This window comes from Equus caballus, chromosome 9 (assembly GCF_041296265.1).
Source record: "Equus caballus isolate H_3958 breed thoroughbred chromosome 9, TB-T2T, whole genome shotgun sequence".
NCBI classification, from domain to species: domain Eukaryota; kingdom Metazoa; phylum Chordata; class Mammalia; order Perissodactyla; family Equidae; genus Equus; species Equus caballus.
Genome location: NC_091692.1, coordinates 59,181,260 through 59,195,087, shown reverse-complemented (window position 1 = coordinate 59,195,087; position 13,828 = coordinate 59,181,260). Strand labels below are relative to the sequence as shown.

Here is a 13,828-nt window from a genome sequence, read left to right as displayed (position 1 = left end):
GGGGGAGTGGGAGCCGCAGAGGCCGTAAGCCTCAACATCTATGGACAGAATTCACCCCAATCCCCAATCACTAAAGTGCGTGTGCAAAATCAAACTCGCAGGATGTGATTCATGGGGAAAATGCAGACCCAAATGATCCCCAATGAATCATTTCCTTTCTACGCCTCTTCATCACACCACCCCCATTTAAAATGACTCTTCTCCCTAAACACAGCTTCCTCAAGCTTATTAAGGCTTGATTTTTAAGAATTGGGTAATTTTATGCTAAAATAAAGACAGCAAAAGATATTAAGAATTAAAAGTTCAGTCTAATAACGATCTGAGGATTTTCTACTTGTTAGCAGCATGCAAGCACAAATTATAACGATGTTTTTATTATCAGGTTTACAAAGATGAAAAAGAATAGATAGCATGTGATTGATGACAGTGAGGGGCAGCACTGCGGGGGGTGTTAAGTCATCCAACTTTTAGGGAGATCAATTTGACAACCTATCAAAAGGCTTCCAATTATGCATATCCTCTAATTTTAAGAAACATACCTTAAGGAAGTAAATGCATAAGAATATGAAAGATGTATTTAAATATATTCATTGTAGCACTATTAATAAGTGAAAAAGTAGAAACCGTCTTGATGTCCAACAATAAGTAATTTATTAAATAATGATAAATTCACATAATAAATTGTTACAGAATGATGTTCAGAATATATTACATTTTAAAAATAAATTACAAAAGAATGTGCATATAAACATTGTAATGGAGGTGCAGTATATAATATATACTATGCAATGAATAACATTATATTAATTTATTCCCATCCAAATCGATTTTGGAATAACCCTTGGTGGGCCTGTGGAAGTCTGGTTAGTGTTTCTCTCTCATACAAATAAGAGAAGGAACAGAATGGTTAGGAAATCAAAAAGCAGTTCAGAAATCTGAAGCAAGATAATGAAACTGACAGAAGTCTGCTTGTTTCTTTAGCATTCACGAAGACGTTCAATAATATTTAGACCATAAGTAAGATCTTCATGCTTACCTTAAAAGCCAAGATAATGCTGATAAACAGAAGAATAATAAGGACCAAACAGGTAGGATTCACAGACATGATATCTTCTTTGTAGGGAAAGTTGGGAGGCTGCAAAAGACAAGTGCCTCATTAGCAAATCTTGTTAACCATCAGGATTATATTCCTCGGGCATTGATCAGAAGTACCTATAGAAAGCAATTAGTTAAAGCAGATAGTTATCATTTAAGACCACCACAAAATTTCTAGCCTACCTCTACTAATGAAAAAGCTACAAAAGGTGTGATGCGGAGAGGCTAGTCTGTTCATAATTCAGGCAATAACTCTCGAAAAGAAAATCAGAGGAAGATTCACGAGCGAGACCTGAAAACATTAAGTTTGCCCTCCTAATATAAAAAAATTAAAAGTCAGTATGGTCTTTCTACACCTGTGATAGTTGGATTTTCTGCAAATTCTGGACCACTCTAAAAGGCCTGTGCAAGGCAAAGGGAAGAAACCTATTAAAATAGAATCTTTTTTTTTTTTTTGAGGAAGATTAGGCCTGAGCTAACATCTGCCGCCAATCCTCCTCTTTTTGCTGAGGAAGATTGGCCCTGAGCTAACATCTGTGCCCATCTTCCTCTACTTTATATGTGGGATGCCTGCCACAGCATGCCTTGACAAGCAGGGCATAGGTCTGTACCCAGGATCCCAACCAGCGAACCCTGGGCCGCTGAAGTGGAATGCGTGAACTTAACCCCTGCGCCACTGGGCTGGCTCTAAAATAGAATCTTCTCTATATAGAGCATTTTTGCTGATGCTACTTCTCAAAGAGCAGAATCTTTTATACCATTAGGTATTTACAGTATTAAAAAAAAGAATCAAGTCTTACCATCTGACCATACTGATCACCTACCAGGTCAAAGGAAACCTTTTTGGGAGGATCAAAATCTGCTACTATGGTTACCGGGAGCAACAGACCTTCATCATGCAATGCCTGCACAGCACTGATGGAGCCCTCCCTTGATCCGGCCTAGATAAGTGAGCGTGAAGGCAGCCCAGTGAGCTACGTCACCTTTACCTCTTCGTCATCATCCAATACCATATGCTTGGATTCCACATTCGCAGTAATCTGAGACGTAACAAAGAAGTGCCAAATGTTAAGGAAGAATATAGAGAAAAACCATGACTTGTGCTTGGCTCCTCCTCCCCAGGGTGAACATCACCCAGTGGGTTTCAGAGTCTCCTTTCACTTTGGGCAAAATGCCTAAGAAATAAAATCTAAGTTATTCTTTGTGATCAGCTCTTGAAACTGGCCCCTTCCCTTGGAACCTCCAAGGGGTTTTTGTAGTACTGATCTTGAAGGGCAAGAATAAAACAACTTGGTGTCATTCACAAGACCAACACAAAATCATATTGTCTCTCCGTCTAATTAAAAAAAAAAAAAGACAGGGTTAAAGCGGAAGTATGTGACCTTTTCCAGAAATTTTTACACTTTCCCCCAGAAAAGTAACATGGTTTCTATGCCCAATTGAGACCCATAAAAACACATGCACAACTTATTATAAGTGCACTTTACAAGACTCCACATAAACAGAAGAGGCACTACAATTGAGTGAGTGCTCCCCCGGCCTTCTCAGACAACAGTCTCTCCAGACTCATTGCATCTGCCTTGTCAACAAGGGCCTCAGCACAAGGACCTTTAACATTCCCTGAGGCATTGTGATCGTCTGTAGGCCTCACTCTTTCAGCCCAGACTGGTCTTTAAGTAGAGAATACAGAAAATACTCAATTGCATTATTTGGTCTTCTCACTAAAAATAAAATTGGATGGTGACTTTTTTCATTAACTGATGTTACAATTACAGTGAGCATCACCAATATTTTCATTTCCTACTGATGGCTCTAAAGCAAACGAGTAGGGGGACACTGAACAGTGTGGGGCACAACGGCGAGTCTGGGTAGCATTCTGAGGGTTCCAAAGGCTTGCCTGCATATTGGGCTTTATGCTCCTTATAAATCTCTGCAATATATGGGATGCAGCACACGATACACTGTTCAAATAATCACAGGCCTGCCATTTGGCTTGTCTTAGTGTGTCCTTACTCAACACCACCCTCTCCCAGTCCCCGCACATGACAGGCCGTGTTGAGATCATGTTTCCTCCTCACTCCCAAGGTTGATTTTAGGAACCCAGCAGCAGATCACCATTACAGAGTAAAAACAAAAGTCCTGAAAGACAGAGGTACTTCTACACCCTGCTCGTCATAGATAAACTCCCTGATGCAGAAACACTTGGCTATACCACAAAGGCCAACACATAAAATTAGCACACAGGAAATACACAAAAATTTTCTTCACACTACATTCTACCAAAACATGGACCTGTTTTCTAAAACAAAGAGAAGCTATTACTAACAAGTATAGCAAACACAACAATGACAACCTAATACTTTTAAAAGGGGCAAAACACTTGAGGTGTTTGGTACTAAGTCTGCTGAGGACCAGCAGTGATCTGGGCATGACTGCCACAAGAGCACAAACTACTGTTGCCACATTTCCTCCCCTCGTCCCTCCAGCCATCTCTCTCTTCCACTGAACTTCTTGGCCTCCATTGTCACATCAAATCCCCAGCCTCTTCTCCCATCCAAGAAAAACCCTGCTCCTTCCCGCATGCTCAGAAATTACTATTAAAACTTCCAAAGAGTGAACCTTCTCTCCATTTAAAACATTCTAAGATTTTGAAGAAATTAAATTTTAAGGCACATTCACAATTGGAAAAACAAAAGTTAAAATATGTGAAGGCACAGAAGTATTTCAATCTCATAACTGCACAAGCTTCTTACCCAGCCACCAATACTTGTCCATAAGGTCACAAAGGACATTTAACAGAAAACTAGTCCGACAAAGTTGCTTGGGGAAAAAAGAGGTTCTATGGCCAAATAAGTTTGGGAACCAGTGTACAGTAAAGTTCCACTTTTCCTGCACAAAAGCAGAGGCAAAAAGCTATACTTTGCAGACAACTGAGCAAATTGCATTTTACAAAAATAAGACAATTAGCAACTATATTATAATTTAGGTAAGTGCAACTAATACCATTATCACAGCCACCAACTTACCTATCTCAAGAGGCTATGTTTTCCCGAAAAGCATTCTAAGAAACCAAAAATCTCATCTTTGAAATAACATTAAAAAATCTCTAATCAGTAACTCAGATACAAATTAAAAATCCACAAATTTAAGATGTGTGTGCATTGTCAATCTGCATACATCTATATTCCTGACTTAACGAGATTCCCCTCATGAAGAGAAGCAGGAATTGGAACGGCCACCTACCAGCTGTCGTATGTATTCCTGAATGGAGTTTGGATAAACAAGCACAGTGACTGCAACCAAGGTGTTCAGGGCAAAATCGAAAATCTGGTAACAGAAGAATGGGATGATCCAGGCGGCATGTTGCTAAACATAGGAGAAAATAAGATGTTAATGTGTTCAGTATTACAAAACATTATTGCTTTGAATTCAGAGAAATCTTTTCTTAATCTAAAGGGAAATGGAGGAACAGAGATTCATTAAACCAGGTCATGATGGCAACTGGGAAGCCAAATAGAAGCAGTCAACAAACAGGGCTCTGTGAACATTTCTGAGACTATAACATTGGTTTTCCACATAATACTAATAAGAGATTTGAACTTTCAAAGATTCTTATAGGAAACTGAGAATAATCACTTACTTCTTACAGACAACTGCACAGTTTACATGTATAAGGGACGGAGAAAAAGGCCCAGGACCTTATTTCAAAGGTGCTTACCTTGTATGCTCCGTAAGTAGCCATTGCACATATTAGGATCATGAGAAGAGAAATTGCAATAGCAATGCACATGTCTGCCAAAAAAAAAAAGAAAATCAGTAGCAGATCCACTGTTTAAACATTATTTAGTCTCTTCTCAAAGGCATTTTGTTTATAAACCAATCATAAGTGAGAACTTTATATTAAGTAAACCACCAGAGCTCTTTCGGAATTTGAGAAGATGATGGTCAATGGGTGTAAAGTGCCCAAAAGATGTACTTCCTAAATCATATGTCCACAGACAAGAGATTGATCTATAAATAAGTTGTACTTCAAAAAAGGGAAAGAGATATTGGTTACAGATATAAAAAAAAAATCTGGTCCTTTGGTCCATTGAATTACATATATAATGAATTAGGTACTCTTTTAACATATGAGTGTCTAACATGTATCTTATAAACTTATGTGTGTCTCATGCCCCTATTAAAACCCTCCACTGGCTTCCCATCTCATTTAAATTAAAATCTCAGTTTCTTATCATGGCCTTTACGTCTCTGTTTATTCTAGAGCATGCCCACCTCTCTAATCTCAACCCACATTTCTTGCTTACTATAATCCAGCCACACCATTTGGTTCACTGGACACAGCAAGATCACTCCATCTTAGGGCCTTGCATTTTTAGTGCCACTGAGTAGAAGCTGCATCACTCATTTTCACATGACTAGTTCTGCCTGTTTTTTTTTTTTTTTGGTGAGGAAGGTTGGCCCTGAGCTAACATCTGTTGCCAATCCTCCTCTTTTTTTCACTTGAGGAAGATTAGCCCTGAGCTAACATCTGTGCCAATCTTCCTCTATTTTTTGTACATGAGATGCCTCCACAGAATGGCTGATGAGTGGAGTAGGTCCACATCCAGGATCCAAACCTGAGAACCCAGGCCACCCAGGCCACCAAAGCAGAGTGTGTGGAACTTTAACCACTCGGCCATGGGGCTGGCCCCCAGAGATGAGAGGATTTTAAGCAGGAGGCTTGCAAACAGAAGCACAGGGTCAAAGTACGTTCTAGGACAGAATGCAGACACATCAACAAAAACCATCTGCCATCTTAACAAAATGAAGGTTCCTCAACTTGGTTTATAGATTTAATGCAATAAAGTCATATGATGCTGATGGCTTTTATTAAAGGAGTGAAAATTTGATTTGCAAAGAAAAAAATTTTTTTTTTTTTAAGATTGGCACCTGAGCTAACAACTGTTGCCAATCTTCTTCTTTTTTTTTTTCCTGCTTTTTCTCCCCAAATCCCCCCAGTACACAGTTGTACATTTTAGTTGTGGGTCCTTCTAGTTGTGGCATGTGGGATGCTGCCTCAGCACGGCCTGTCAAGCGGTGCCTTGTCTGCACCCAGGATCCGAACCAGTGAAACCCTGGGCCGCCGAAGCAGAGCATGCGAAAAATGAAGCTTATGAGAATGATTAGTACTAGTTAGTAGTTAAAAGATGATTTTTTTCAGGATACGTACATATTGTATAGTTTCTTGTGAGGGAAGAGGTACCTACAAGGAAATTTCACGGGTGCCTCATAGTATGCAAAAAACCTTTATAAAAAAAAGTTTTACATGCAAAAACCTCCTCCTTAAATGCAAGGGGAAAGTCTGTGTACACATGCATGTGTGTAAGCACACAGATGCATTCCAGTGACGTCATCTGTATGTCAGGCAATGAGGGCACAGGCTCATCTCTCCTGCATAAAGCTCTGACCACACAGTGGAATGTCCTTTGTCTGCTCTCTGTTGTCCCCATTTATAAGTGTGCTTTTTCCTCAATGACCTAGGCACTGTATTATTTCATTTAATCCTCCTAACAACTCTAAGAGATAGGTACTATTCACTCCATTTTAGAGAAGAAAAAAAAGACTAAGAGAGGACAAGTACCTTGTCCAAGGTTGCCCAGCTAGTAAGTGGTGGATGAGATATCCCACCCCCAGGGTCAGTATCTTAGCTAGTGTGCTACCTGGATGTGAAGGACGCAGATCAAACGCAAGAGAGGAGGTCACAGCGCTGGGGAAATCAGACAGCCGCCTGAAAATGAGCTAGACATCAGTATGCACTGATTACGTGCAAAGCCTGTTAGAATTTATAGCAATCTCTGAAACTTGAACTCAGGCAGAAGTTTATTATTTTCTTCTTTGTCTACTTCAATGATTTCCAAATTCTGTGTGAGCATATTTCATAATTGATGAGGATTTTTAGGCTGGTTAATTTTAAAACTACAGATGAGAAGCAGGCTCCGAGGAGTGGAATTTGCTTGCCCCTTTGTTGGGAAACATTTACATTTCTAAGGGAAACCTCTATCTGTAAAGATGCCTCCCTCTCTGTGCCAAGAAGAAGGGAGACGGCCTCATCTCTAGAAACTCTTAATGCCAGAGGCAAGAACTTAAGTTGGTTACTGTCTGGCAACCTCATGTAACTGACCACCTCCCCACCCCCCAAATCCTCCTTTGTCTTTAGCTGAGGATAAAATTCAAGCGGTGACTTCTGCCATTTACTCAATCCGGTTTGATTCTTATCTAAAATTTGTGGGACCGCCAAATGGCCGGACCCTAAGGGCACTGACACCATTTTAACTTTTTTACATATTCTTTGTCTTGTAAAGAGATAACTCACATACCTACGCCTTAAATTTAGCCTTACTCTCCACCCAACTTTGCAGCAGCAGCGGCAGCCCCAACATGCCGGCAGCAGCTCTGCCTGCCCATGGGTCCTGTCCCCATGCCAGCGGCGGCAGCAGCAGCTCCCCATGCCAGCAGCATCTCTGACTGCCCGTGGGTCCTGTCCCCACGCAGCAGCTCTGACTGCCCATGGGTCGTGTCCCCATGGTGGCAGCAGAAGATCTGACTGCCCATGGGTCCTGTCCCCATGCTATTCTATACTATTCTCTAAATAAAAGAGCACTACTGCCAGATCTTAAGGGTCTAAGAAATCTTTCTTTCAACTCCTCGGCTCACCGACCCTGCATCAATAATGAGAAAAAAATTAATTTTATAGAAGCCAGCCCATTATAGGATATTTTTTACCACATAGATCTTAAAACAGATAGATAGACAAGCAAACAAATAACTCAAGGAGGTATTCAAAAAATAAAAATATTAATATAACCTACAAAAAGAATAACCTTAATGGGAGCTGCATGTCCTATTCTGAAGAAAAAAAACCTCCAGAACTAAATCTCATAGATCTTAAAAAAAAATTTAAATTTACATCTTTTCCAAAGAATATAAAACAAATTTAAAAGGTAAAAATAAAACTAAAGTCATAGAATAAAGTATCCTATCACCATTCATAATGAGATACTATTTACCATAAAAAATGTTAGTTTCAGATGATGAAATTTTCAAAATTCTATTCCTATAGATGATTACAGCAAACACACGGATCAGACTGAATACATCACAGGCATGTGGAACGGCTTCGGCAGAAGCAAAGTGTAAATCAAATAAAAGCACAGAGCAGACAAGGTAGAGCGGGCTGATGCACCTGTCCCCTGGCAGCCTAGAGCACAGGCCAGCGCCTCTGAAACGACGTGGAGCGCCCCACGGTAAACATGAGAATTACTCTGGAGGAATTAAAACTCACTCCTTTTAATAACGTCACAGGCAAACAAGGAAATGGTTCTAATAACAACACAGGTACTTGTACAATCAGTTATAGTACTGGTCAGTGACAGGAAGATCCTTTACTCATTCTTTGCACCAACCCAAAGTCAGAGTACACTGACGGCACATTGTTTCCTAAATTAAACTCCTGCCTTAATAATGTAGTTTTAATTTGAAAAGGATCCTAAGAAAAACTATACCACAGACCACAAAAGATATAATTAGAAAATGTTTCCTGATACTTGGCCAATTAATCATTGAGGCAGCATAGGCATATAAAGGGGTCCCCTGAAACGCCTTGGTTTGAACAACCTAGCTCATCTTCTCTTACGCCTGTTGGATTTGTTTCCTTCCCGTGAAACTCGCAGTTAGCTAGGCAACTGCCTGCTGTATGGCCCACATCTGGCTTGCCTACTCACATCATTCTTACGTCTCAATTTCCTCTAATTTTTGGCCACATTTCCGGCACAGCAGTTCATAAAAAAACAAACAGTATTTGGGGTATATTCTCACCATGAAGTCTAGAGAACTCTTTTCAGCTGAATTCACAGCAACACTATAAGCTACTAAGACCCAAAGGCCCAGCCTCACCCCCGGGGCCTCAGGAAACTCCGGGCCGAGTCCCGACTGCAGCTCCTCCCTCGGGAGGCTGAGAGCCTGGGGAAGAGCGAGCAGTAAAGACTAACTGGAGTCCTCCAAAACGGAGGGCGGTTCTAACAGAGCTTTTGCAGGTTTGTGACAAATGTTTCTAACTTTTTATTAAAGTATATTGTGACAGAAGAGTTTTGTGTAACTTGCTAATTTACAACTTTAATCTTAAACCCAGAATTTATTGCACGAATACTCAATAGATTCATGTAATGGGATAAACGTTGTGAGTCTGCAAAGATTCAGAGGCCACAATCTTTGCTCTCCGATGCTCAGCATCTACTAGGAAGAGCGGGAAGAATTCAACAGATGAAGAGCTAGTGGAGTTAAGAGGCAGTGAAATTATTTTCAGCCAAGAGGAACAACAAAGAATTTATCTGAGTCCATGCTTACTTGGGCTGGGTCTTTTTTTCCCTCCTAAATGTTTTTTTATTGAGATATAATTCACATGCCATAAAATTCACCACTTTAAAAAGAATATAATTCATTGGATTTGTTTAGTATATTCAACAAAGTTGCACAACCATCACCACTAATTCCAGAATATTTTCATTCTCCCAAAAATTACCCCACTAGCAGTTACTCCCCATTCCCCCCTCCTTCCAGCCCTTGGCAACCACTAATCCACTTTTGGTCTTTACGAATTTGCCTATTCTGTACATTTCATATAAATGGAATCATACAATATGTGGCCTGTGGTGTCTGGCTTCTTTCACTTAGCATAATGTTTTCAAGGTTCGTCCATGTTGTAGGGCCTAAAGATTTAAAATAAGCTACAAAAAGTTAGGAAGGATTACTTAAGTAATATATGTACTCAAATGTCCAGTTCAGAGAATGTCTCTTAACTCCCTACCCTCTAAGATAAGGAAATTAGCTCCTTCCAGCCACATTCTTAGATGGAAAGATTTATACTGATATAATTAAGTCTTAAAAGCTTGCTTATATAAGAATAGAAAAATTAATAAACAGCATTTACATTTTTTGTGATTATGTTCACTGGAGAACAAAGTTGTGTGACCAGATCTGAAGAAAAGGAAACAAAATGAATTTAATAAAAAATATGCATGGGGGCTGGCCTGGTTGCATAGTGGTTAAGTTCATGTGCTCTGCTTCAGAGGCCCAGGGTTTGCCGGACCAGAGTTCACTGGTTCTGATCCCGGCCACAGCCCTTTGTACTGCTTATCAAGCCATGCTGTGACAGGCATCCCACATATAAGGTAGAGGAAGATGGGCACAGATGTCAGCTCAGGGCCAATCTTGCTCAGCAAGAAGAGGAGGACTGGCAGCAGATGTTAGTTCAAGGCTAATCTTCCTCAAAAGAAAAAACAAGAACAACAACAAAAATATGCATGGAAAAAATGTCGGAAACCTGTTGATGGACACTAAAGAAGGCTGCATAGCTGGAAAGGCGTAAGTCGTAATCAGATATTTTTAAAAAGTTGCACAACTCTGTAAATTTACTAAAAATCATTGAATTGTATAATTAAAATGGGTAAACTTTATGGTATATAAATTATACCTCAATAAAGCTTAAAAAAGATGTAGGGGCTGGCCCTGTGGCCAAGTGGTTAAGTTCATGCACTCCACTTCGGCGGCTGGGGGTCTCATCGGTTCAGATCCTGGGTACATACATGGCACGGCTCATCAAGCCATGCTGAGACAGCATCTCACACAGCATAACCAAAAGGACCCACAACTAGAATATACAACTATGTACTGGGGGGCTTTGGGGAGAAGAAGAAAAAGAAAAAAAGACTGGCAACAGATGTTAGCTCAGGTGCCAATCTTTAAATAAATAAATAAATAAAGACGTAAAACATACTAAAACATTCAATCCCACCTTCTAATGTGTCTTCCTCTTGTGCAGAGGCTAAAAAGCTTAAAGCTAAATTTTCCAGATTTCCTTGCAGCTGGATGCTGGAAGCAGATCAGGCTCACTCACTTAGACGTAGACACATAACAAAGGCTCTGTCCCTGGCCCATTTTTAGTCTAGTTTTAGTAAGAATTCTACTGAGTCAATTTACTGAAAATCCCTCACCCTTGGTATCTGATCGTGTTGATATCTGATCAAATTCCTTACCCCCACCATCTATAACTTATCATCGTGGCCTGCCTTCTGTAAGAATCTCCCAGGCTCGATGCTTCCTCTTAGTAATTTTCCATCCACTGACCCGGACCCTGCTCCTTGGCTATAAATCCCCACTTGTCCTTGCTGGAGTGGGAGTTGAGCCCAATCTCTCTCCCCTATTGCAAACCCCATGGTAGTAGCCGCTCTTGAATAAAGTCTTCCCTACCATTTTTAACGTGTCTGAATAATTTCTTCATTAACACACAGTAAAACTGAAAAAGCAAGACTCAGAAGAATGCATACTGTGTGAATCTACTATATAAACTTCAAGCACATGAACATCAAACAAGAAACCAATCAGTGATACACACGTACGTGGGAAGTCTATAAAGAAAAGCAAAGGAACGGGAAAGAGTTCTGGAGAGTGGCTACCTCTGAGGTCAGAGGAAATGACACGCAATCAGGAAGGAACATACAGGGCTCTTTCGACAGTAAGGTAAAATTCAATTTTTAAATCAAGTAATGGGTACACAAGTACTTAGAGTACCGTTATGCAGTATATTTTCTAAATATTGTTTTATACCTATTCAATATTTAATAAGAGATAATTCTATAAAGAATGAGGAACTTCAAATTACTGTTAATGGAAAAAAGCAAGATAGGTGTTCATTGTACACAAAAGTTTTACGAAAGGTGTGAATTTTTTTTTTTAAGCTATGCATCTGAGCTAACATCAGTTGCCAATCTTTTTTTTTTTTCCTTTTTTTCTTCTTCTCCTCAAAACCTCCCAGTACATAGTTGTATATTCTAGTTGCAGGTCCTTCTGGTTGTGGCATGTGGGACGCCACCTCAGCATGGCCTGATGAGCAGTGCCGTGTCCGTGCCCAGGATCCAAACCAGCAAAACCCTGGGCCGCTGAAGTGGAGCAAATGAACTTAACCACTCGGCCACGGGGCCGGCTCCCTGAATTTTTTCAAAATAAAGATTTGGAAGGAAAAAAATGATCGTCACACTAAATCTATGCTAAATTGTAAATCACATCCTGATTTCAAAAACATTAAAATGCAAACAACAACAAAAGGCATCATCAGAGAAGCAGCAGGGAGGAGAAAAAAGAGCAAAGAGGAGAAGCCCTGGGTGCCTGAGCTACTCCAGCTCCCGCCCCACCACTGGCAAGCTCAGGCCTCCAAAGAATCAAGGGCTCTGCAGGCTTAATGCATCTAATTTAAAAAAGACATTTGGGGGCCGGCCCCGTGGCATAGTGGTTAGGTTTGGTGTGCTCTGCTTTGGCTTCACAGGTTCGGATCCCAGGCACAGACCTACACCACTTGTCAGCCACGCTGTGGGGGCCAGCCTGCTGACATAGTGGTTAAGTTCACACGCTCCATTTTGGTGGCCCAGTGTTTGCAGGTTTGGATCCCGAGCATGGACCTAGCACCACTCATCAAGCAAAAACAGGGAGATCGGCAACAGATGTTAGCTCAGGGCCAATCTTCCTTACAAAAAAAAGAAAAGAAAAGAAATGCCACATATAAAACAGAGGAAGACTGGCATAGAAGTTACCTCAGGGCTAATCTTCCTCAAGCAAAAAAGGAGGAAGACTGGCAAAAGATGTTAGCTCAGGGCCAATCTTCTTCAGCAAAAAGGAAAAAAAGACATTTGGCAAAGTTTGGTTATGATATTCTTGTGGGGAAATGTGCACCAAGCAAAATAGTTTGGTTAAGTGGAACATCCAGATAAGTAGGTAATGATTCTATCAGACATCTTCCATTTGCCTTTCCAAATCCACTCTTCACCAGCCAGTTTTCTGCCCTAGGAGGCAGACCTATATGGGCCATCAACAAGGCTCCCTCACCCTCTGGCTTTAGTTGCGTTCAGCCGATGAGGATCCTAGACAAGAGATCAGAGGGAGGGAAGAGAGCAAGGCTGCCCCCTGATGTGAGACTGTCCTGGGTTGGCTGTGGCCCTAGACCAAAGGTCACTGCTCCTTATGAAGAGGTTAACTCTGTCTGACTCTCTCATTCCCAGCTCCAGGAACCACAGCCTCCCATTCACTCTTCAGGTCTAGACAGACTAACAGCTGGCCCTGATTCTCCAGGTCACTTCACCACCTCTGATGGTCTTCTTACACCTACATCTTTGTAAAAAGATCTCCTTGAAAATATATATTCATTGAATTACCCTTAAAAAAAAAATAAGCAAGATGTAGTCAAGTTGTAGAATATGCAACCTTTTGAGCATGTGACTGAAGAGATAAACAGATGAAAGGATGGGAAGATGGGAGGGTAGATGGATAAAAACAAAGGGCCAGGATGGGTCCTATGGCTCAGCTTCCCCTGCTGGTGCGTAAGTGTGTTATTTCCTCAAGGCTGTTGGGATCTTTACGTGTAAGCGGACAAGCCATGCGGACTGACTGCCAGGTTGGTTTGGGGATTTGAGAATAGAGAGCAGGTAGGCAGCCTGCGGCCCCTTCCAAAGGCCACAGCAAGGAGAGCTTTACCCTGCAGTGCCAACAACCATACAGAAAATCCCAGTTGATCTTTTTTTTCTATTTCTTAGTTTTTATTATCAAAACTTTCAAGCATACACAGAAGCATATAAGTATACACAGAGACGTATAATGAATGCCCATCACCCATCTTGCCCGTATTGTTTCATCTCTGGTCACTCTA

General features: G+C 40.9%; 1 protein-coding gene across 1 annotated transcript in view; it reads right to left on the bottom strand.

The window, feature by feature from the left end:
- Positions 1 to 13,828, bottom strand: part of LAPTM4B (lysosomal protein transmembrane 4 beta) — a 67,662-nt gene that overhangs the window by 26,893 nt on the left and 26,941 nt on the right. The window contains exons 3-5 of the mRNA XM_023648334.2: positions 4,814 to 4,887; positions 4,339 to 4,461; positions 1,037 to 1,135 (exon numbers count right to left, since the gene is read on the bottom strand). Coding sequence (XP_023504102.2) covers positions 1,037 to 1,135; positions 4,339 to 4,461; positions 4,814 to 4,887 — 296 coding nt within the window. The remainder of the gene's footprint in view (positions 1 to 1,036; positions 1,136 to 4,338; positions 4,462 to 4,813; positions 4,888 to 13,828) is intronic.